We start from the raw sequence: 24,763 nt of genomic DNA on the forward strand, positions 1-24,763 counted from the left end.
CTTGAGCCCAAACACAAGCCTGTCTTGTGGCCCAGGGCAGCTCAGAAAAGTCAGGTTGGCTCAAGGACTTTTCCTGCTTTGGGGTAGAGGGTAAGAAGGCCGCAGTCAGGCCCAGCTCATATCTCACCCACTCCCGGGATGTCCAGAGTCAGGAGGTTGGAGGTCAGACCAGACTGGGCCATTTACTGGGCCAAGAGTATCTACAGTAGGGGCAGGACAACACCAGGAAGCTTCCCCTTCTTCCTGCTCAGAGAAACCCAGTCTTTCCTTCCTCTGGCTCCATGCTAAGCACTCCTATGTCCATTTTCTCATGCCCGACCTTTGAGGTACCATCGGAGGCCAAGAGGGCAGGGGAAGAGAGGAAGTGGCTGAGCCAAGATTTGAAGCCAGGACACGTCGTTGCTCAAGGCAGGCAGCATTGGCATTCTCAGTGAGATGGTTCATCATTGGGCAGGACCGCCCCATGCATTTAAGATGTTTGATGTCCCTGATCCTGCTCACTAATGCCAGGAGTGTCCCCCAATCATTGTGGCAATCAAAAGCATTCCATGCGTTTCTAGTAGCATCCTAGGGATTGGGAGGAAGGAGACCTGGGTAAGCCCACTCCTCTCTGGCCTCAGCTTCATCTGCAAAAGGGGAACAGTCATCCTTGTGATTAGTTTAGATGCCATGGCACACAGTGGGGCTCCATAAATGTGCTTCCTTTGCTTTTTTTTTTTTTTTTTTTTAAATTATGGTCAATTGATTTTTAAAAATTTTTTTATTTATTTGTTTATTTATTTATGGCTGTGTTGGGTCTTCGTTTCTGTGCGAGGGCTTTCTCTAGTTGCGGCAAGTGGGCGCCACTCTTCATCGCGGTGCGTGGGGCTTCCTTTGCTTTTGAAAGGGGTAGTTTAAGGCATAGCTGCCCTTCTTGGCAGGGGGATGTGAGGCCCTCAGTCCTTAAGGCTCAGCTGTGAGGCAGGGTGCTCCCCTGTGTCTCAGCTGGGACCTTAGCAAGTCACTCTTCTAAAGTCTCTTGCCCTGACCCCAAGCTCTTGGAGGACTCTGCAGACTAAATTTTGGTTTGCAGATCTGAGAATACACAGCATGAGGCCACAAGAGGGCAGCAATGGGCCACGAACGGCCCTGTCCTGCCCAAAGGAGCAGGAAAGGGACCCCCTTGGGTATGTGGGGAAGGGGGAACATGTGGCTTCTACCCTCATGAGGTTCTGCCCACCAGTCACCCAGCATCATGGTGCTACTCACAGACTCCATGCTTTGCCAAGCAATTTGGGAAAGATAAATTGGAGGACATCCAAGAGCCTGGGTTCTGTCCCAAGCCTGCTACCATGCATTCTTGAGCAGGGGACTAACCCCTTGGAGCCTCACTTTCCCCATATGTAAGATGGAAATAGTGACACCAACCACATAGGCCCTTTACAGGGCTGGTGAGGGGATCCAGTGACTTACCTGGGTGGAGGAAGGAGCGAATTACAAATTTCAGAGTGCAGTAGATTTGTGTGGTGATGCTGGAACTCCACAGGACACCTGGATGTCCAGTGGTCTCCATCAGTCATCACAGCCCCTCTGTGTTTCTCTTCCTTTTCATACTACTGACTTCTCTGGTGACCCACGTGACTGGCTGAGCAGCGTGGCCTGCCATTTATTGCCAGCAACTGAGGGAAACAGAGGTGGAGACTTGACCTATTCTTTCTCCTTAGCTAGTGTGTGGCTGGGCCTGTTTTGTTAGTGAGGAGGCCACGTAGTGGTGTTGGGGGGGACTACCCATACTGTGGCCTCCTTAGGCCTCAATTCTTGGCGGCAGAAGGCTGAGACACCATCACTGCGGGACCCTTCTTGTCTACACCCCTGTGGCCCTTGCTTGGGCTTGGAGTCGGGAGGAGAGAGGGAACTTACAACCATGGTCATTTCCGAGTGCTTGACCTGTCCTAGGTTCTTCGTGTATTCTCACTAAACCACAGTCAGCATGGTAAGCACTGCTGTCCCATTGTACAGATGACGTGGCAGGTTGAATTTTCTAAGACGTCTGTCCATCTCCTATTCCATTTTCTCCTTAAAATATGATGTCGACAGTTTTCCCTTGAATTAGGGTGAACCTCTGATTCTGGCAGGAAGTAACACCATATGACGTCTGAGGCTTGGCTATAAAAGGTGACACAGCTTCCACCTGGTCCACCTGGGACATTCACCCTGTGAATCCAGTAACTTCCCTGTGAGGAAGCCCAGACCACACAGAGAGCTGTTCTGGCCATCTGAGGTCCCAGAGGACAGCCAACATCAACCGCCAGGTGTGGGAAAGCTTGAGTGACAACCGCCCAGCTGAGCCCATTACCCCCAGAACTGTAAGACAGAAACAGAAAGGATCATTCTTTTGTTTGCTTGGCCATGCCGCGTGGCTTACGGGATCTTAATTCCCCGACCAGGGATTGAACCTGGGCCCCGGCAGTGAAAGTGCCGAGTCCTAATGACTGGACCGCCAGGGAATCCCCAAGGATCATTGTATTTTTGTTTGTTTTTTTGTTTAAAAATTTTTTTAATTTATTTTTTTATACAGCAGGTTCTTATTAGTTATCCATTTTATACATATTAGTGTATATATGTCAATCCCAATCTCCCAATTCATCACCCCCCACCGCCCCCCGCCACTTTCCCCCCTTGATGTCCATACGTTTGTTCTCTACAGCTGTGTCTCTATTTCTGCCCTGCACACTGGTTCATCTGTACCATTTTTCTAGGTTCCAAGGATCATTTTTTTAAGGCAACAAATTTTAGGGTGATTTGTTATGCAGCAGTCACGGGTCATGAGATCAGAGGAAACACAGGGGCTCATTGACATGGGTGACTGGACAGAAGGCTCAGCTGGTATGTAGCAGGGCTAGGCCTTGAGTCTGTGTCTTCCTAACTCCAAACCCCATCTTTGCTGTGAGCCTGAACTACTTCCTCTGGTTTCTGGGGTGGCTCTGGCCCAGGGAGAGTTCCCTTATCCCTCCCCACCCAGCAATAGCCAGGCTGAAACCTCACCTAGGGATGGTGCTAGGGGCAGTCTTCAAGGACAGGCATACCCAAGACACACATTTGTTGTTTATTTCACGCAACAATTTCCATCTACACAGAGAGGGGAGGCAAGTGGTTGGGTTGGAGCTGGTGGCCGGGAACCCTTGTCAGAGGTGGGGAAGCCTCTTCTCAGAGCATCATTGGCTCAGGGCATAGGTGCCCTACTTAGGCAGGCCTGGAAGCAGCCCTGAGGCTCTCTTCATTTGCATAGCTCACCCGGAGGACTCATTTTTGGCAGGCTGACCAGAGTTCCCCTGGGTGGGAGCCTTGGGGTCGGTGAGACCCAAAGTCTGAGCTTGAGGTCCATCTCCTCAGGCTGGCAAAGTCCCATCAGGTCCCTGCTGTGGGTGGTGGAGAGACAGGAACAACAGACATTCTAGCCTGGGACCTCCACATTTGGGGACCATAGGGCTCCCTGCTGCTGGGTCCATGTGGTAGTTATCACAGCGCTTGGCTTCCACTCCTGGCCAGAGGACACTTGTTCTCACGGAAGGCAGGCTGGTTCCTGAGGCCTACGGAACTTGGCGGGAGCTCAACCCCTTAGGGTGCTTCCCACAGCTCCCCGTGTCCAGCTACAAGTGGTGGGTGGGAGTCCTGTCAGCTGGCTGTGGCTGAGTGCAGAGGCCAGAGAGGCCAGGAGCAGCTGCATTTGCCATTCATGCCCTGAGCCTTTTTGGATGGCCTGGACCCTGGGCTCCAGAGCTTCAGAGGGCAGGCTCTTGCAGGGCAGTGGGACAGCCAGAGTCTCTGCTAATCAGGTGACTGAAGGCCCAAGCTGGCATCTTTGCAGCCTCTCCTGAGCCAGGCACTTTCACCTTCATCTCCTTCCCGGGAAAGCCAAGTCCTGAGGGTGCCCCTCAAGTACACATTGTCCCCAATGGGCCTGTCCACTTTCCTGGCAGCTTCACATGCTGATCATTCTGGGGCTGGGCTGGGCACACTCTCAGATGTCAAAAGGCCACAGGTATGGTGGTGCATCCCGTGAAAAAAGATCAATATATTACTGTTTTGTTTTTACAAAAATTAAAAATGTCCACACGGATCTGTACAGGTTGTGAGATGCGTGCTTGGGATCACTGGAAAAGGAGGGAAAGACTGAAGGTGAGGAGGGGACCGGGAAGCCCCAGAGGCCCTGTCCCTGGTCTGGGCATCCCCGTCCTGCTCATTTCCTCAGGAACAGCTGCGCCCCCAATCCTCTCATCCTAATCTCCTGGATTCCACCCCCTCTCAGCGGGGCGGTATGGACAAAGTCCCAGAGGGTGCTGATGGCTTTGCACTGGGAGGGCCAGGCGTTGAGTGAGCCCTGTATGACCAAGAGGGTGGTCTGTGCACAACCACCTAGGATCACAGCCCCGGGCCTGGGGCCACGTGATGGGAGGGTCAAATCTAGGGTCATCTCGGGGAGACCTGGCTGCTCAGTCACTGTGTGGGGAGCAGCAGGCACCCAGCCCTGAGGCCCCCTGGGCCCCCCACTCCTCCCAGCCTGCCCTGGAGACTCTTCCCTGCAAGGTACCTTATGCCAGCAGCCAGGCACGGGCAGCCCATCAGGGCCCTGGAAAGGAAGAAGGTTTCAGTGACAAGGATGGGGGGCTGGTCAGCTCTCTGTGCCCTACACACTCCTGCCCCTGGTGTAGGGAGCTGCAGCCCAGGGAGCTGCCACCTGAGGCCACCGGACCCCACTGAGGCAGGGCCCGAATGCCTGCCCTGTCCACCTGGGTAGTCAGGCCATGGGACATGACAGCCCCTCTCTGTGCTTATTCCAAGTGTGCCCCCACGGGCTTTGCTGGGACATGTGTGCCGTGGGCAGAACCAGGACACCATGGAGTACAGGGCATCATGCCAGACATCCACAGGCCAGGAGTAGGGCCTGGCCCTGGTTCTTGTGAGGGGCTGCATGGCTTTCTGTCGGGCAGCTGTGACAGTGGCTCTGACAGCTCACACTGGGGGCCTGAGAGCTCTCAGGCACGTGTCCAAGAGTATTTGAAGGACAGTCTAGGAAACGGGATTCCCTTTTGGCCTGTCCTGGTCCCTGTGTCTGGATCTGAGTGGCAGACAAGGGAGGTTGAGGTCAGGGTGGACACTGGGCCGGGGTGGGGTGGTGTGTGTGTGGGGTTGGGGTGGGGATCGTCTGGAGGCACCAGACACAAGCAGGGGGGCGGGTTTCCTCAGGTGGTCCAGAGGTGGGGAGCTGGAGACGGACAAACGCTGACCCGTCAGTCAGCCTAGCGTCCCTGGTGGACGCCGTAGTGGACAACACTTCACTCCGTTCCAAAGCACACAGGCAGACCTCAGACACGTGGGAGCACACCCCCGGCACTGCCACGCATTCACCAGGGGCGGAGGCTGGGACTCAAAGGGAAGTGGGGAGGAGGGGGGAGAATGGAAAGGCGGGCAGAATGGAGGAAGGCAGGGCGGAGCAGCGGGCACAGGCAGCTCAGAACGTCCAGCACAGCACAGCACACGGCACACGGCACACGGCACACGGCACACAGCACACGGCACACGGCACACGGCACACGGCACACAGCACGGCACACGGCACACGGCACACAGCAGGCCAGGCCGCGTACCGCAGGGCAGGGTCTGCTGCCCCTCGCCAGGCCCCTGGAGCCTGGCGCCCCTCGCCTGCCTCCGCATTTAAGATTCTCCTGTTTCAAAGACAAAGGCTTGATGACTTGAAGGGAAGTCTTGGCCCAGGGCCCAGGGCCCAGGGCTGGCCCTGGCCCTGTGCTTGCCTCCTGCTCTGCTCTTTCTGTTTTTTCCCATTGCCTCCTCAAAGCCATCTGGACCTAGGGATTAGCACCCCCATTGCATGGATGAGGAGACTGAGGAACAGAGGGCCAAATGACCCACTTGAGGTCAGAGGACTGGGCTTCAGGGGTCCCTGCTCCTGAACCCCCTTTGGAAGGGGTACACAACGTGGCTCCACGTCCCCCGCGGGGAAGGCCAGATGTGAGTATCCGGTGAGTTTTAGTATGAAAACTCAGCTGTTTTGTTTTTCCTGTCTTTTCTGAGCTCCGTTGGAAGAGTTTGACAGGTAAACCCTCCCTGCCTTCTAGAAAAAGAGAACCAAACTTTGGTTATTTCAGGTACTGAGTCTGGTGGGCCGTGAGAGGCTGTTGTAAAGAAGCAGGAAAGGAGAAAGGCTGTGAAGGGAAGGGGCTTTGGGGCATGTGGAGGGGATGCAGGGGATGAGTGTGGGGCTACTCAGACCAGCAAAGTCCTCCTCTGGGATGGGATAGACCCCCAGAGAGGTGAGGGTGGTCCCATCCCCCTTTAGGTCCAAGGAAGCTCTGTCCCTGACCAGGCCTCCCTCTCTATAGACAGGGTGGGTCCTCAGCCTCGCCCGTGGAGGGGTCAGGACCAGAGCAAGAGGAGCCTCCATGACAGCAGAGACAGCAGGGGTGGCCCCGCAGTGTGGGCCCCCCAGGGTGGGACCCATGGGGCCCCTGGGACTTGCAGCTGAGCTCTGAGTACAGGGAAGACATGGCCCCACCCTGGCAGGAGTCAGCAAAGACCTTGGTTGGGGCTCCCACGTCTTGCCAACACGTACCACTGGACATGGTTGGTCCAGGCCTGGGGGTCCCGGCTCGCCCTTCTGGCCTTTCATTCCTTTCCGACCGGGGACACCGCGCTCCCCCTGTGCAAGAAGGGAGATGGGGTGTGGCGGTGGCTGCCAGGCCCAGGGCGCCCCCAATGCCTCTCAGAGAGATGAGCCTGGGGCCCGCAGCCACCCTTGCCCTCCTGCCCGCACCCCAGCCTCTCGGCCCTTCCTCCTCCCGCCCACTCCGCCTTCTCTCTGCTTGCTTCCTGTCTCCCGCGTCCTTTCTTTTCTGCCTGCTCCCTCCTTCTCTTCACTTGCCTACCCCCTTCTTTCCTCCTGCCCCCACCTTCTCTCCAGCTGCCCCTCACTTTCTCTCCACCTCACTCACCTTCTCTCCACGCTCGCTCCGGTCGCCTTTCTCTCCTCGAGGTCCAGGGAAACCCTGACAAAAGGATTAAAGGTTAAACCTGACGATGAAATTTGAGGTCTGTTCGGCTTATCTGTTTATCTCTGCTCCTCTCCGACCCACCTCTGCCCCTTCCCTCCACGCATATTCGTGGTACAAGCTGGACCAGCCCCAGCTCCTAGGTGACACAGATGCTGGGTACCAGGATGACTTAGAGAAAAGCATGCATTCAGGACACCAGCACTGCTTCCTCCAAAGTAGAACACTGTTGCTGTTTCTGGATGGAAGCCCTCAGGCGGAACTGCTAGCAAGGGGCTTTCTCTTATGTCAAGTCAGATGCAGCATGCATTGGCCCAGGCTTGGCTGGGGACAGAGACACAGGAAACCCATGGAAGTTTATATCACCATCTTCAGCAGACCAAGTAATGGTGCCCTCTGTTCTCTGCTTTTGGCTCAAACTCTTATACGCCCACCCACACATCCATCCATTTGTCCATCTGTTCATCTACCCAACCAACATTTCTAAGCATCCACTAGGAACTGGGCTTTGGGCTGAATGCTGAGGGCAGAAAACCAGATTTGATATGTTCCCTCTTATATCTATTATGTTGTTTTTAGAAATATGATACATTGATATCCTCAAAATCTTGCTGGCTAGGGAGGGGCTGCCTCTTCCAGGGGTAGCCAACTCTTACATACAGCAAAGCGCTAGGCTGGGAGCATGCCTTTCAGATGCAAACCAACCAGTCCCCCAACTACCCACTCTATCTAACTCACACACCAAGTCAATATTTCCCCTGGCCCAAATCATGCCAGGACCAGGTAGCAGGCAACAAGAGACCACCCCTATAGCCCAAAGCCTGCCAGGATTATTTAAACTAGCCAGTCCTAAACTGTTTGCCCTGCCCTGCCTTGCTTTTCCCATAGAAACACCAATAAAAGCCCTGGCCTAGGCTTTTTCCTCACTCCTTACTGCCTGCCAACCAAAACTGCTGCGTCTCCATGTGGCCGCATGTGGGACATGCCATTTCCTTGGGAAATGTAAGTTATAAGTTCTTCTGTCAAAGGCATTTGGCCTCTCTGTGTCATCACTAAGTCACCTCCATAAATTAAAACCCTGCAGGTACAAAGGTACACAGTCTAACATGGCAGGCAGTGGGGTGCGGAAGATGATGATCAATGGTCAGTGACAGCGGTCTGAACCAGGTACCATGGGGTCCCAGGGAGAGGGGCTCTTCTGTCCAGGTGTGAGGTCAGGTAAGGTTTCCGAGCAGACTCCCTATTTCAGCGGGGCCTGGTGGAGTGGGTGCCAGGAGTTTGCCAGGTAGAGCAGGTAGATGTGGCTTTGAGATGCCACTCTGAGCTCCAGGCCTCCCAGAGAGCAGCTGTGGCCACAGTGAGCAGCTGGTGGCATGGAGTCCCTTTTGCTCCACCCCCACTACCTCCCTGGGTCCACAGCTTGAGCTGGATTCATCAGTGTCTTCTTCTCCTGACCCTCCTCATCGACGTAACGTGACCCTCCCAGTCAGAAACTCAGTCTAGAGTTCTTCCTCTTCCTTGTCTGCAGGTGCTTTCCATGGTGACATTTTCTCCTTAAAGTCTAGGGTGGAGGCCAGAGCCCTTGCAGCCCTGCCTGCATCTGGTCACCATTTCCCTTGCAATAGCTACCTGATTTTCCTGGGACCCACCCTCCCTTCTCACAATTCACCAACTCCACCACCAGCTCCAGGATGGAGCATGTGAGCAGGCTGGGCAGTTAGGGCACTGCATTCTTATGGCAAGTGACATTTCAGCATGAACCCAGCTGGGGCCAAGGAGAGTTGATAAGACTTTTTCTCAAAGAGTAGAGAGTGAGGCAAATGCCTTTCTCCAGGATTTGGACCTAGGGGGATGCAGGTCTGGAGCTCTTGGCTCCATCTCATCACCATGTGGGACCTGGAATGATGACTACACAGAGGAAGCAGAGACAAGACAGAGTGAGAGGTTGGGTCGTGTTGACACACTTGAGCCCTGGATCTATGTGTCGTACGTCTGGATTTTTCAGTTATGAGTCAGTTTAAACCAGTTTAAATTGTGCTTTCTGTCTCTTGATCCAATCAACACTGGGCGAATACTTCTCCTTCTCTCCTTCCCACGGTACTGCCCTAGCCGAGCCTCGTCATCTTCCACCAGGATATGGCAGCAGGCTCCTCACTGCTCTTCCCACCTCCCTACTCCAGTGGATCATCCATCCATTCTCTATCCTCCATCCATCCTCCACGATCCTCCGTCCATCATCTATTCACCTATCATTCATACATCCATGATCCATGATCCATCATTCATTTACATCCATCATCCATCATTTATTTACATCCATCATCCATCATTTATTTATATCCATCACTCATTTACCCACCATCCATCCTTCATCCACCCATCCACCCTCCATACTCTATCATCCACCATCCACCCAACCACCCCTCCATCCATCCATCCATCCATCCATCCATCCATCCATCCATCCTTCCATCAATAAAGCACCTACTCTGGGCTGTGTGTTGGACTTAGCAACGGGGACATGGGCGGAATGAGTCGGTTGTAGTCCCAGCCATGGGGAAGGGGGATACATCCAAGCCAACCAGATCAAGTTACTGTATGGGCAGCATGAGGGCAAAACTTCCACACGGGAGGGACCCGGTCACAGTGAACGGTGAGACACTTACATCTAGTCCTGGCTCCCCGGGTCTGCCCTGAGAAGAGACAAAGAGGAGATGTGAGGGGGCTGAGAGGGAAGTGCTGGGAACACAGCTGCTGGGAAGTTCAGCCCTGTGAATTGTCCACAGAACCTGAACTCTGGCCCCAGGGACCAGTGAAGTGCAGGGGTTGAGCCCCCAGGACTGAGTGACACCATAGTTGCGGGGCATTAAAGGAAGGTTGTTACCTTCTCTCCTTTGGTTCCTGGCAGCCCAATAAGGCCTGGCGGGCCAGCTGGCCCCTGGGTGGAAAAGGAATGGGTCAAGAGGCATGACAGTTACAGAAATTAGCACCTCTAAGGACAAACAAGGCTCATGACACTCACAGGCAGGCCACTGGGTCCTCTCTCACCCGACATGCCCTTCTCTCCCTTTGCTCCATCCAAGCCCTGGAAGCAAAGGGGAGACATCAGTTAAGGGGGCCAGACAGATGGCAGGACAGGAAAGCTTGGGGCCTGAGCGGGAACCAAGGTGTACAGGGCAGAGGGACAGACTCCAAGCTCTGACAGGCCTGGCCCTGGCTCCCTTCTTGTGCAAATAATCAGAATGTGGGTGTGCACACTTTACCTTTTCTCACATGTGGGCTTTTTCAGTAGTCATGGAAGGTGGTTATGGTCACACCCATTTCACAGATGAGGAAACAGAGGGACAGAGAGGGGCAGGGACAGGCCCAGTTGTACAGCCAGGAAGTGGCAGGGCTGAGTGGCAACTGCGTTTCTGAGTCCCAGTCTTGGACCCCATCCCTGACAGCAGCTGCTTCTTCTAAACATGATCCGGGGAGGGCTCGGGACAAAACAGAACCAGAAGCAGCACATCTGGTCAGGCCACATGCTCGGCCCTACTCATCTCTGGGATTCCATGACTCTGAGGTCCCATTCGGCCTCTGAGCTCGGGAAGCAGAGATGTGCTCTCTCCCAGAGTAAACTAGGGAGATGCAGGGAGGCCAGCTGGCCTCTCTGGGGCAGGGCACACGGTCAGGCCACACTCACGGTTTTAATTTAAGAGCAGAGGACACGACTTTATGTAATATACACCAAACCCAAGACCTCATATCCAGGTGTGAGCAGTTGAGAGACAGATGTGCACTAGGGGAGGGGGCAAGGAATGGAGAGGCCAAGTGTTGGGTGGGGGGCATCAGCGGGGTTATTCTACAGGGGATTGGGAATGGCCAGGCCCTGGGAAGATGCAGGGCTGGTCCAGGGCCGAGCATGGGGCCCTCGCTTTGCCTACTAGCAAGACTTTTTGGAACTGTCCAGGCTGTGAGCCTGCAGCAAGTGGGAGGGGCTCCTACCCGTGCTTTAGGACTCACCTTGGGACCCTGGATTCCCTGAAGGCCCTGGAGGAGGAGGAGAAAGCAGGTCAGAAAGGCCATCAGGCTGGGTCTAGACGTCCAGGTCAGGCCCTGTTGCAGTGGCCACATAGGCTTGCAGGCCACTCACTGGCCCCTGTGGCCCTGACCTCTGTGGCCTCCCAAGCCCAGACCTGGGCTCTGCCCTCCTTGTCTGATGTGCCCCCTCCCCCCTGGGGTATCCTCTCCTCCCCTGGGCCTGAGCCCACCACGCTCTTCGTATCCCAGCTGCTTCAAGCCAAACATTCTTACCATGGGGCCTGGGGGACCAGGGGGCCCTGGGGGCCCTGGTTCCACTATGATCTGGGCCTAGGAAGGGTCAGAGGTGGATTAGTCACCCATCGCCCCGTCATCCCTCACTCACCCACACTTGAGTTCATCGGACATTGGAGGAGCACTCCCTGGGTGTGGGCGCCGAGCTCCCTGCTGCCCCCAGGAGGGCACTGCCTGGTGGGAGGCCCAGTGCTGGCCTTTGGGTTCAAAGACAGGCCTCAGGCTCCCCCTCCCCCTCCCTCCCTGCCCTGGGCTTGGTCAGGCCAGGTGGCCCTTGTGTCCCAAGGCTCAGGGCCCCAGCCAGCCCTCAGCAGAGATCCTCAGCAGCCCCCTTACCAGGCTCTCCTGTAGGTTGTCAGATGCCGGCTCTCCCTTCTCCCCCTTGGGGCCGTCGGCACCCTGCAGGATAGGATGGCCTTGAGCCCTTTCTGTCCGTCACCAAAATCACCATCCATGGGGCTCAGCACCTCCCCTTCCTTCCCCCATAAGGCTTCCGGGCAGCAGCAATAAGTTGGCCTTTGCAGCTTAAAATAGTTTTCCTTAAATCAGTGGGTTTGTTTCCTGTGGGGCGGGGGCAGCCAGGGGCTCTGGAAGCAAAGACCCGGAGTTCAAATCCTGGCACCAGCTCTCTAGCTGAGTAAGCCTCATGGATGGACAATGGATATGAAGTGGTGGCAGCTCTTTGCATCCAGCCACGCATGACAAGAGCAGTGATAAAAATGACGGTGACAGTGGGTATTTATCACGTTAGCCAATCATTCTCAGCCCTGTCCGTGTGTTCCCTCGTAGGAGTGGGAGATTATCACCCCCACTTAATTTAATTAAATTAATTAATTTATTTTTAACATCTTTATTGGAGTATAATTGCCTTACAATGATGTGTTAGTTTCTGCTTTATAACAAAGTGAATCAGCTATACATATACATATATCCCTATATCTCCTCCCTCTTGCGTCTCCCTCCCACCCTCCCTATCCCACTCCTCTAGGTGGTCACAAAGCACTGAGCTGATCTCCCTGTTCTATGCAGCTGCTTCCCACTAGCTATCTATTTTACATTTGGTAGTGTATATATGTCCATGCCACTCTCTCACTTCGTCCCACCTTACCCTTCCCCTCCCCATGTCCTCAAGTCCATTCTCTACGTCTGCATCTTTATTTCTGTCCTGCCCCTACGTTCTTCATAACCTTTTTTTTTTTTTTAGATTCCATATATATGTGTTAGTATACAGTGTTAGTTTTTCTCTTTCTGACTTACTTCACTCTGTATGACAGACTCTAGGTCCATCCACCTCACTACAAATAACTCAATTTCGTTTCTTTTTATTCACCCCCATTTTAGAGCTGAGGAAACTGAGGCCCAGGGAGGTTAGGTCACTTGTGCAGGGTTCCAGAGTCAGTAAGAGATGGAGCAGGATGCAAACTTGGGCTGTCAGAGCTCCCAGTCTAACCACTGGACACTAGGCGGGGCCTCCTTATTTCACCTGAAGGAGGCCTTGGGGGGTAAGTGGTAGGTCCTTCTACAGAGGAGGAAGTGGGGGCTCAGAGTCAGGGCAGCCCAGAGCTTCCTTTCAAAGGCCCGGTGGGCCAGGGCTGGGCTGAGACTAGGACCGTAGGGCCCCAGCCCCTGGCAGCCACCGTGGGGGGCACGCATTCACCTTGGGACCCCTACATGGGGCAAGTAGGGTGAGGCCCACCCAGCCACGTACCGGGAGGCCTGACAGGCCCATCTCTCCTGCTTCCCCTTTGGGTCCTATCAGCCCGGCTTCTCCTGGGTCTCCTTTCTGTCCTTTGGGACCCTGAAAACCACAGAACAAGGTACAGTAGGCACTTTCCCTCCCCCCCATGCTGGCAGGTCCCCAGAGCTTAGTCCAGGCCAAGCCAGACCCCCACCTCCTCCTTGTGGGTCCTCCCCTCCAAACCAGGTGATGAATGAGCAGAGGGGCCTGGTCGGAGACAGTAAAGGGGCAGCCCCTGGCCTGCCGCACTGCAAGCAGGGGTGCAGGGTGGGGCAGGGGGCAGAGGGGGTGGAGCAAGTGGGACTGGGACTGGGCAGCTACCAAGGGGCGCATATGGGGTTTGGGGACAACCTTGTGCTCACATCTCAGGAGCCAATGGTGGGAGCCCCACATACAACCAACCATCCCTCAGTCACCCTTCCAGCCACTGCGTTCCCTCACTCAACCAATTTTGTAACATCCACTGTGTGCCACACATGAGGGACCCAGTGCTAAAGCACACCCACGAATGTTAAGTGGTTCTCATGGACACTGTTGTGTCTATGTAGGATCACACACGCACACGTATACTTGGAATAATATTAATAACGACAGTGATACTTTTAGCTAACACTTGAAGACTCTTTGCTATTACATGCGGGCACTGCTCTCAAGTGTGTTCCATACACAGTTATTTAACCCTCATGGCAGCCCTGTTATACCATCTTCACCTGTTGGTGAGGACCTAAGGCTGCCAGAAAGTGAGTAGCTTGCCTGAGGTCTACGGGCAGAACCAGGATTTGCACACAGGCTCCAGAGCCCACTCTGTTCTGTTGCCTCTCTCCAACTCTGCACGCACACACACACACACACACACACACACACACACACACACACAGTCTGACGCCAGGCACCAGCATCACCAAGGAAATGAAAGGCCCAGAGACCTTCTCTCCGTCGATTCCTGGAGCACCAGGCAATCCGAGTTCACCCTGGAAGGGAATAGACAGCAAGGGGGGTTATGGTGTTCCACAGCCCCTGGCAGAAATTTGCAGCCAGGCGGCTTCCCCTGACCAGCACACCAGCCCTGGGTTGGGTCCCTGCAGTTGGAGCTTCAAGAAGATGCCCACTGGGTGTCCAGCACAGTGCCAGGCACCGACCACCCTCTCCTCCATTTCCTCAGCCCCTATGGGCAGGTGCAGCCCGTGGCTATAGTAAGTTGGTAGGTTACAGACTTGGAAGCTGAGGCTCCAGGCCACACAGCCCAGGGATGATGGCAGAGACCAGACCCTGCCTGATTTCAAAGTCTTGGGCTCCTTCTCCTGAGCCAAGTGGGCAGGTGTAAATGATGCACACAGGCCATAGGAACGGCTATGTGATCTGCAGGACTTTGTGATGTCATGAGGGGTCCATTTATGGCTTACATGTGTGAATGATCCCAGGGAGAACCCAGGGCCAGGAAGAAGGCACCCAGCTTGGTTAGGAAGGAGCAGGGCCACTTTCTCTGAGCCCCAGAAGCCAGGCCAGGGTGCTGGGAGAGAAGCAGAGGCAGAGGGGAGAGGGGATGTGGGCCCTGGAGACAGGGGCCTGGGGGGACCACATAGCTACATCTGCACTGACCTTGGCTCCGGGGATCCCTGCTGGCCCGGGGGGCCCCTGTGGCCCAGGAGGACCCTGTGTGTGAAAGTCAAGGGGTCAGTGTTTAGGTAGGGCCTCCCCATCACTCCCCACCCACCCCTACATCTGGAGGCAGCAGTGACCCTTATAGCCCCCTTCCCACCTAGTCAGGTCAGGCCTTGTGTCTTGGGGGAGGCCAGGCAGACGGCACCAGGTACCGGGTAGGACGTCACAGTGTCTACTTGCCACAAAGGTCCCAGAACCCCTCTGCCCTCAGTATAGGTTTTGTCACAACACACTCCTGCTCAAGATCCTGCGATGGCTCCCCATTGCCTCTAGAAGCAAGTGTAAAACCCTTGCTGGCATTCAAGGCCAGCCAAAGATCACATTCCCACCAGTGGCCTAGCGCGGTGCTCTCTGCCTCTCCTGTGAACTCTGGTGCCGTCCGCTGGTCCTGGGCGTCCCTCGGTTTCACTGGGAGGAGATGGTGTCTTCACTCCCAAATTCCTGTCCCCACCCAGGACTCCCACAGGCCCGCTGCCCACCATCACCCCCCACACTCATGCCCCTTCACAAAGGCTGCAGCTGCCCAGCCCCCAGCCCAGCAAGTTCCAGGTCTCTTCCCTCCACCTCCTCTTACCAACCTGCCTCCACTTTTTAACAACTGAGGTATAGTTAATGTACAATATTATATAAGTTACAGGTGTACAAAATAGTGATTCAAATTTTTAAAGGTTACACTCTAGTTATAGTTATCATAAAATATTGGTTATGTTCCCTGTGTTGTACAATATATCCTTGTAGCTTATTTTAAACATAATAGTTTGTATGTCTTAATCCCTTACCCCTATATTACCCCTCCCCACTGGTAACCACTAGTTTGTTCTGTATATGTGTGAGTCTTATTTTTTGTTATATTCACTAGTTTGTTGTATTTTTTAGATTCCACATATAAGTGATATCATGTAGTATTTGTCTTTCTCTGTCTGACTTATTTCACTTAGCATAATACCTTCCAAGTCCATCCATGTTGCTGCAAATGACAAAATTTCATTTTTTTTAATACCTGAGTAGAATTCCATGGTATGTGTGTATATACATATATACACACATCTTCTTTATCCATTCACCTGTTGATGGACACTAAGGTTGCTTCCAATATCTTGCAACCTGCCCCTTCTTGTTGGCTCCTCCATTGAGATGCCCCCGGTCTTACAACCTTCCTCCATTCCACCCACCCTTCTCCAGGTTCAGGCCCAGCACATGCCTCCCCGGCGGCCTCCCTGCCTCTAGCTATCCCCACCTTCCACGCCGTTCCCTTCACCCCTCTATGTCTGCCCACTGCCCATCGAATCCAGTCATTGTCCCTGTCTGGCATCCAAAATCCACTTCCCGCCTCTCTGAGCTCATAGGGCTTCTCCATGCGGCTCTTGGACAACCATGCACATGCACACCCTTGGGCCACGTCACACCACACCACGCCATGCAGGCCTGGGGTGGGCACCGTTACCATCAGCTTGTGCTTCCCTGAGGCCTGTAGGAGATAACTGAAATTGAAGCTCAGGTGGGATTAGGTGTTGACACCCAGTCTTGTCTCTGAGGACCACCTCTCCCCATCCCAGCTCCCCTCCCTGGTACCTGTGAGCAGCTGACACCCAACCCCTCACTCCATTGGTGATGGGTCCCAAGTTTGCCCAGCACTGGGGCAGGGCTCAGAGGCCACACATCTCCTGAGCCTCCCGGTGCAGGCCTTGCCACACTCTTCTCCCCCAGAGGTCATTAAAAGACCCAGCCCCCTCCAGCCTGTGTTCCCTAGGAAGGCCCCAGGAGGCCCTGCCTCCTGCTTCTGAAGGGCGAGCTTCCCTTTTTGCCTTGGCCTCTGAGGAGCTCAGGGCCACATGGGCCCCTTTTACAGCAGCTCTCTCAGCATCGTGTGGGTCTCCACACAGTGCTGACTTCCATATCAGGCACCTGGTGAATGTGGAGGCTTTGTGTTAGGCTGCCACTGGTCCCTTGTGTAAAGAGGTGCAGGACTTATACACAAAGTAAATGGATATTCCCTCAGGAAACGAACAGCAAGGGTGTATCAGGGTCTACCAGGAACACTACCATAAGGGCATCCAAGATCCTGCCATCGTAGTCAATTACCACCGTGTCTCCTTGCTCACCCTTGAGGCCTGGGGGACCCTGAGGCAGAAAGAAGAGGAAGAATTTCAGGGAAAAGCATGGTGGTCATTTCTGTCTCACCCAGAGAACCTAGTAACCAGGGCTGCACACAGGCTCGTGAGCTGTGGGTCAGCTCTCAGCTGTACCCTGGGCGGCCCCAGAATGGTGTCTTCTTGCATTCTCTCAGGCGCTGGCACCCTGACTGAGCACTCCAGGGGCCAGGCAGGGGGTGACACAAGGGAAGGGGGATGCCTGGGGCCAACTGAGGAACATACCTCCGCCTAGCCTGGGGGTGGCTGTGATTTGCCTTCACGTGGGAACCGAAGCCCACTGAGGCCCATCCCTGCGTTCTTGAGAGAAAATGGAGAGTCTGATTTTGATGTGAAGTGCTTCAGATTTTTAAATGTTGGCAAACAAACAAAAACACCCACACCCTCCAAAACACTGCGCAGGCCAACTAAAGACGTGCCGGCTGGATGCTGCCCTTGTACCTCAGTTTCTTAACCTCAGGTGGAGACTGCACACACCAGGCACTGACACTCCCATTCGCTCCTGGTTCTGAGCACACACCCCCCTACACACATGTCCACATGTATGTGTCTGCACATGCATGTGTCCACACAGGCACGCGTCCTCACAGGCATGTGCACTGCTGCTGGAACCTCACCTTTCCTTCTGAACCTCATCTCCCCACTGCACTCTTCTCTGCTAGGAGAGCAGCGGGGGCTGTGAGCACTTTGGTCAGGCCTGAGGCCATCTGCGCAGGATGGAGAGACCCAGGCCAGGGCATCATTTGCCAGCTGCCTCCACGGTCATGGCCTTCACGGAACTGTAAGGTGTACACTGAATTCCCACACTCAATGCTTAATCCAATTCCCTGGCCACCTGCACGACCAGGCTGCGGGCTTAGACCTGTGTTTTGGAGGAGGAAGGCAGCCTCTGGGAGCATAAGGGGGATGTGATTGCTCGAAATCACAGGGCCAATAACAGCGGCTGGGATGTAGTTCTAAAAGTGTGTTGATAGGGGCTCATCACAAAAGATCTGGGACCAGCTGCGGCGGCTGTGTTCCAGAGACAGGGGTGAACGGTGATGTGGGGCTGGGGGAAAGGCAAGGCCCCACAGGGGGAGGGTAACGCCATAAGTCACAAATCGAGGTTTATGTTTGAATATGCCAAGAAAAGAGTCTGGGAGGGCAGACACTTTCCTGGGGAGGAGGAGAAGAGGGGAGAGGATGGGACTCTTATTTTCACATCCATAGTTGAACATTTTACCAAAAGCATGCATTATGAAACTAAAAGCAAAAAAAAAAAAAAAAAAAAAATCACTAATGAATTATTATTATTAAAAAAAGACTCCCAGTTCCTGCCAGCTCTTCTGGGGTCTCTGGGGGACAGGGGCTTCGGAAGGAATCAGGCCCCTGGATCCCACTGGTGTGGCTGGGGGAAGACTGCTTACCCGCGGCCCTGTGGCTCCATCGGCGCCTGGCTGGCCGGGTTCCCCCTGTGAAGACGCGTGGTTGCAGCCAGGTGTGCAGGGCTGAAGACAAAAGTTCCCCTGCCCCCTCCAGTGCCCTCTTCCCCAAAGGACACAGGGCCGAGTGGACGTGACTGGCATCCCAGGAATGGGGCTCCCTGAGGGAGGGCCTGAGAGACCTTCCTCTGACCCTCGTTGTGTAGAGATGGGCCACTGAGGCCCAGAAGCCCAAGGCTACACAGTGAGGCCTCATCACTCACCCAGACCCACTGCCACCCGCCCCCAGGTGGGCTTCTGATTGCCAATCAAACAAGACCCCTGGGCCTGGGACCTCCCGGACTCCCAACTTAAAAGGGCAAATTGGAGGTGAAACCATCTCCCCCCGTGATGGGCCTTTGGGAAGCAGAGCAGTGGACTGTGATGTCACCTTGGGCCCCGGGGCTCTGTCCACGCCATTCTCTCCCTGAGGCCCCGCGTTCCCTGGCTTGCCCTGCGACAGAGGCGTGTGCTGTGAGAGAGCACTGGGGCAGGCTGGGGCCGCCTGGGTCTGTGGGCTTCCGGAGTAGTTCCTGAGAACGTGCCTGAGCCCACCCGGGGGTTGGGGGCCGTGGGCTCAGTGCAGCCCAGAGGACTCAGGACCAAGGGCCCTTCTGGTTTGGCCTTGGCGCACGGTTGGAGCAGCTCAGGGGCTCAGCCAGTTTGGAGGCAGGCTGGCCAGGATTTGGTGGTTGTCTTAAGGGTTTGGGGAAGCAAGGAAGACACCCAGTTCCTGGCTTGGGGACTGGGCAGAGTGGGGCCACCTAAGATGGGAACCAGAAGACTTGAGGGTGTGAGGGGAGGCAAATGGCTTGGGTGATTTGCCAGGCCCGTTGGTGACTGGGACCCTGGCCTTACTGCTTGCCTCCCTCTGGCCTGTCCTGGTCATCAACCCATGTGCCATGATGTGAAAGGGCTGCGTAGGGCTTCACCACGCAGGTGGGAACTGGGGAGGTGGGAGGCAGGGGGACCACTGAGGGAGGGACATGTACCTACCTTGGGCCCTGAGGGTCCTGGGAGCCCTGGCTGGCCTGGTGTCCCATCATCCCCCTGAGGAGAGAACAGTGGAGGCTGCAGCCCTCAACCTGCACACACTGGCTGGGTCCTCTGGCAGTCAGTTGGCCATCCCCCCTCTGCACTCCCCAACACACCAGGCCACTCCTGGCAGCAGCGCTTGGTCATACTGGGTCGGGGCAGCGCCCCTCTCCCCTCCTCGTCCCTCTAGGGCAGGGGTGGGGTCAGACCCACCTCTGTCCCTTGTCCCCACTAGCCCAGAGCACACCTTAGCAGGTGTGTGCAGAAGGAATGGATGGGTGCGTGAAGGAGAGGGAATTCATTCCCTCCATCAGCAAACATCTCTGAGCACCCTCTGCAGGCCAGGCAGATGGGGTCCCTGCTCAATGAGTCAGAGGAGACCGAGGGCAAGGAAATATCCAGATAAATTCATAGCCCCATGCCAGGAAGTAGACAAGAGAATATAAGAGAATGGTGGGATAGAGAGGGACTCAGGGAGAGCGTGTGTTTCAGTAGGTGGCTGGGGACGGTCCCCCGGAGGAGGGGGCAGCTTTGCTGAGCCCAGTAGGAGGAAGAGGAGGAGGAGGCCCGACCACGGGAAGCAATGGGGGAAGATGAATCTGGGTCAGTGGTTCCCAAACTTGAGCGCATGTCAGCACCACTCAGGGGGCTGCCTGACCAGAGCACGCCCACCCCCAGTGTCTCTGACTCGGGGCCTCTGGGATGGGCCCCGAACACACATGTCTAATGCGCCCCCAGTGACGCTGATACTGCTGATCCAGGGATCACACCTTGAGAACCAATTTGACGTGGGAACAAATCTGATACGTTTGAGTAATTGTATGTGTTTGATGTATTTCTCTAACAGTGAGTGAATGAGTGAATGAATGAATGAATGAGATCCTGGCTTCAGAGACAGAGGTCAGAGCCGCCACCCACAGTCAGGACTTAGGTTGGGTTCTGCCGTGCCCAGCCCCTGCCCTTCTCTCCAGCCACTTCCCACATCCCTGCCAAGAGGCCGTCCACAGCCACCCCCACCTTCTTTCCAGGAACACTGGGCTCACCTTGCGGGGGAGACAAGAGTGGGGATGCAAGAGAGAGGTCAGAGCCACCTGGACACCAGGCACCTGCTCCTCTGGTAGAAGTGGCCCTGATGATCCCCATCCAGTGCAGCCCAGAGACCCCGAGCCCCTCAGAGAGATGCATGTGGGTGCTGGGGCTGACGGTCTTGGACTCCACTCCGACCCTGACCTGGTCCCTCCCAAGCTGAGTGACCCTGGGCAAGTCACTGCTCCTGAAAGAGGGTCTCTGACTCCTCCAGCCTCAGAGAGTGGTTGTGAGATTAGAGGGAATGCATTGAAGGCCCTTGACTCCCAGCAGGCACTCACTAAAGGGGCTCCTCTCCCACCTTTCCCTCCTGCTCAGTCCAGGGGCTCTGGTTCCTTCAGGGAGGACCATAGCCTGCCTTCCCACCCTGGCAGGTGCTGCTCAAGGAGGGAAGAAAAGAGAGCTGACAAGCTAATGGATTTTATTATTCGATCCTCACGACCTGCTGTGAAGGAAAGGCAGGAAAAGTTTATCATGACCCCATTTGACAGATGAGTAAACTGAGGCACAGAGAGATGAAGTCACTTGCCTAAGGTTACAGAACTTGGTCTTCTAACCCTGCCACTTTGGCTTCAGTGGGGGCGGGGGAGGGGAAGGTGGTGGGGTGAGGGAGCCCCACACCCCCAGGCCTGAGACAGGAGTGAGAGGAACTTACCTTGGGCCCTGGGGGTCCACTCGGGCCCTGAAATGAGAGAAGAAGGGGTGTTAAACATGATCCCAGACAGGGCTCCCGGGCTGTCTTCCTTAGCATCCTTCTTTTATAAAGGGTGACACCAAGTCCCAGAGGGCAGGCAGGGCTGTCTCTGGAACCCGGCTGTGCCACCCGTTCGTATCTTGGACAGAAATCCGCTTTAGATCTTAAGCAGTGACAAGTGGACTGCAGGCTCCCTCCCAGGGGTCTGGGTCTGTGAGAATTTTGCTGGGGCTGGAGTCCTGGCCCATCTGCTCCCCACTGGTGGTGGGGGGCAAGAGCGCAGGTGTGCACACACGTACAGCCGCACACCCAACCCCGGTGTGCGTGTGTGTGGGAGAGGGGCTTCTGGGTTTGGAACCACGGTCCTGCCAGCCCAGGCCTCTGAAATGCCCTGGATACTGACCGTCTCGCCATCTTGTCCAGCTTCTCCTTTGGCACCCTGAGGAGGCATAAGAGGAGAGCAATGAGGGGAGGCAGGGGCTCACAGCTGACTGAGCCCACATCTCCCGCCAGACCCTGGGCTGGGGCTGCAAGTACATTTTGTCCTCACCAAACCTCTGAGAAGTGGGCATCACTGTCCCCACCCCACAGACAAGAAAGCTGAGGCTCAGGGAATTATATGCCCAACATGACAAGGAATCGGTGAGCCAACTGAGCAGTTGCCCTGACAGGGGACCCTGGCGGCAGTTTGGTGGAGGTGCCGGCTCTGCACTGGAGGGAAAGTGCAGGTTGGAGCCCCTGGGTGAAGGAAAGGGGCAGTACAATGAGGTTTGGCCTCCGGTATTGGGGTTAGGACTATGTGAGGACAACCGAGGCTTAGTTAGTACTGGGGAGAAAGAGAGAGAGAAGTAAAGAAAAAATAGAGAGAGAAAAAGAAAGAGAGAGAGAGACTGAGAGGGAGAGAGAGAGAGAGGGAGAAGAGGTTGGCAGATATCTGCAGAGACAGCAGCCTCACATGGGTCTCAGCGTGTGCATTGGGAGTGAGACTATAACCAAGGTTAGAGTCTCTGAATCTATCTGGGGTTCGAGTGTGGGGATAAGAGTTGGGTCAGAGTCTGTAGGGGTGAGAGTTAGGGTCTGGATAACAATCTGAATTGGGGGTGTGGATCTGGATTTGGGAGTGAATTTGGGGTCAAGGTCTAAATTGGGGTTAAGGACCTGGTTAGTGTCAGATTTAAGGTGAGACTGGAGTAAGAGTCTGGGTCGGCGTTTGGGATAGGGCTAGGGTTGGCATTGATTCTGGGATCAGGGTTTGGAATTTTGGTAAGTACAGAACCACGTCCTGGGTGGTCCAGCTCCATGCTCTCTCTTACCACTGGGCCTGGTGCTCCCCTGGGGCCATCTTTCCCAGTGTCGCCAGGAGGGCCCCGGGCCCCAGGGGGTCCTGGGGGCCCTGGAGGCCCAGCAGCTCCATCTTGCCCTTGATCTCCCTGAAAGAGATGGGGCCCAGCATGACTCTGAGGCGTAGGGGAAGGGGTTCTGGCCTCCAGAGAGAGGCCTCCTCAGATGGGCGGCCAGATGCCTTCGCTCTCCCAGCCCTCGGCAGGCTCAGAGGAAAGGGGTTTGTTATTGGGCTTCTTGCCACTTCTTGGTGGCCACACAAAGGGACAGGTCCCTACACCTCTGCATAAGAGGCCAGTAGGATCTTGTACACTCCATGGCATGCTTCATGTCTCCAGCTCTCAGTGCCTGCAGCCCAGCTACGGTGTTTAGGTGAGAGATGAGACACACTAGGTGTGGGACAAAGCACAAGTGCCCAACCAGCCCCCTTCCTTCTGGAATGGGGACTGCAAGCCTCCTGAAAGACCTTCCTGGTTGGTCAGCTCCTGCTTTATTAAGTGATAGAGGCACACTCTTGGGCATTTGTCCCAGATAAATAGAAACATGTTCACACAAAAGCCCATACATGAATGTTCACAACAGCTTTATTTGTAATAGCTCCAAACAGGAAACAATCCAAATGTCCTTCAATGGTGAATGATTAAACAACTGGGGTACATCCATGTCATGGAATACTGCTCAGCAATACATAGAAAGGAACAAAGTACTGACACATGCAGCAACTTGGATGCATGTCAAGAGATTTATGCTGAGTGAAAAAAGCCAATCTCAAAGGGTAGCTACTAGATGACTGCATCTACGTGAGATTCTTGGTATGCAAATGTATAGAGATGGAGCACAGATTAGTGGTTGCCAGGGGTTAGGGATGGGGGCAGGGAGGGGGGTAACTGCAGCTATAAAAGGATAGCAGGAGGGATCTTTGGGTGGTGGTTGCACGAATCTCAAGGGTGATAAAATTGCATGGAAGTAAGTAGACGCACAAATAAGTAAAATGGGTGACACTGGAATAAGGTTGGCAGATTATATCAGTGTCAATTTCCTGGTTGTGAGATTGTACTACAGCGATGCAAGATGTCACCATTGAGGGAAACTGGATGATGGGTGCACGGGGTATTATTTATTACAACTGCATATGAATTTTTAATTATCTCAAAAAAAAAAAAAAAAAAAAAAAAAAAGAGCGACAAAGGACCACACCGTCTCTCTCATGCAGCACCAGATCCCTCACTCTTGGCCGTGTTAGTAATGGGTCAGACCTCAGGCAGCCAGAGCCCTCACCTTGTGGCCCCACCTGCAAGGAGGAGAGGAGGAGAGACCACAGTGCCCCCAGCAATTCCTGCTGCCTCAGTGGTGCCCGCCCAGCACTGGCTCAGGGCACAGTAATGTGGCACATCTGGCTCACAGTGCCAGCAGTTCCCAACCTTCCTGTCACCAAGAAAGGAAGAAGCCTTTTGTGGATTGGGCCCCTGCTGTGTGCCAAGCACTGAGGAGTGAGGCCTACCTGGAGGTTATCTCACCCAATGCTGCAACCACCTGGCCAGGGCACTGCTATTGTCCCATTTTACAGATGGAGTAGCCAGGGGTCAGAGAATGTAATCATTTACCCAGGGTTACAGAGCTAGGAAAGGCACTGTCTCCTCTGGCCACTGAGGCAAGAGTCTCTTTTAGACAGTATTTTTCATCTGTGACCCCACGATATGAGAGAACTTGGTTCTCTAGGCCACTGCACTTAAGACATAGCTCACTTATTTTCCTAATTAAAAAATTAACTGAAGCTCTCAATGTCCACCACACAGATCTTCTGGTCAGTCTGACTCAGCCAGGGTCCTGACCAAGAAGACAGAATTCCAGCCAAAAGACAACTGAGTTTGGTAAGGTCACCCAACCAGAGTGGCAATAGTGGTGGGTCATTCCTGTCTCATTTTACACTGTGTTAGGAATCAGTTGAAGATACCCCGCCCCCTGCTGCTCCTTTAATGGCTCAGGGTGGGAACCACTGGCCTGGAAGCTCCTTATCAAGGCAGAAAATGGGTGTAGATACTTGAGCAGGTTCTAGAGGGGGTTTAGGGTCTTCTCCTGGGTTACTTGGAATGAGGCTGGTCAGCCTCCTCCTCCTCCTCCTCCCGCCAGGATCGGATGGCTGAGGTCTCCCCCTGGGAATGTGGGGTGAGTCGAGGGGAGTGCGCACACCAGCAGCCCAGACTCCGCCAGTCTACCTTGAGGATTCGGCGATT

The 24,763-nt window shown here is 54.7% G+C and overlaps 1 protein-coding gene across 1 annotated transcript in view; it reads right to left on the reverse strand.

Annotated features, from left to right (window-relative positions):
* Positions 1–2,668: 2,668 nt before the first annotated feature.
* The window catches only part of COL23A1 (collagen type XXIII alpha 1 chain), a 367,457-nt gene continuing 345,362 nt past the window's right edge, over positions 2,669–24,763 (reverse strand). The window contains exons 9-27 of the mRNA XM_059917860.1: positions 22,502–22,618; positions 21,592–21,627; positions 21,150–21,176; positions 19,370–19,423; positions 18,320–18,364; positions 16,807–16,884; positions 14,701–14,754; positions 14,028–14,072; positions 13,072–13,161; positions 11,700–11,762; positions 11,343–11,399; positions 11,052–11,078; positions 10,069–10,131; positions 9,931–9,984; positions 9,713–9,739; positions 6,990–7,043; positions 6,611–6,697; positions 4,571–4,609; positions 2,669–4,133 (exon numbers count right to left, since the gene is read on the reverse strand). Of these exons, the coding sequence (XP_059773843.1) occupies positions 4,131–4,133; positions 4,571–4,609; positions 6,611–6,697; positions 6,990–7,043; positions 9,713–9,739; positions 9,931–9,984; positions 10,069–10,131; positions 11,052–11,078; positions 11,343–11,399; positions 11,700–11,762; positions 13,072–13,161; positions 14,028–14,072; positions 14,701–14,754; positions 16,807–16,884; positions 18,320–18,364; positions 19,370–19,423; positions 21,150–21,176; positions 21,592–21,627; positions 22,502–22,618 (1,020 nt within the window). The 3' untranslated portion in view covers positions 2,669–4,130. The remainder of the gene's footprint in view (positions 4,134–4,570; positions 4,610–6,610; positions 6,698–6,989; positions 7,044–9,712; positions 9,740–9,930; positions 9,985–10,068; positions 10,132–11,051; positions 11,079–11,342; positions 11,400–11,699; positions 11,763–13,071; positions 13,162–14,027; positions 14,073–14,700; positions 14,755–16,806; positions 16,885–18,319; positions 18,365–19,369; positions 19,424–21,149; positions 21,177–21,591; positions 21,628–22,501; positions 22,619–24,763) is intronic.

Source organism: Balaenoptera ricei, chromosome 3 (assembly GCF_028023285.1).
Source record: "Balaenoptera ricei isolate mBalRic1 chromosome 3, mBalRic1.hap2, whole genome shotgun sequence".
Taxonomy (NCBI): Eukaryota; Metazoa; Chordata; class Mammalia; order Artiodactyla; family Balaenopteridae; genus Balaenoptera; species Balaenoptera ricei.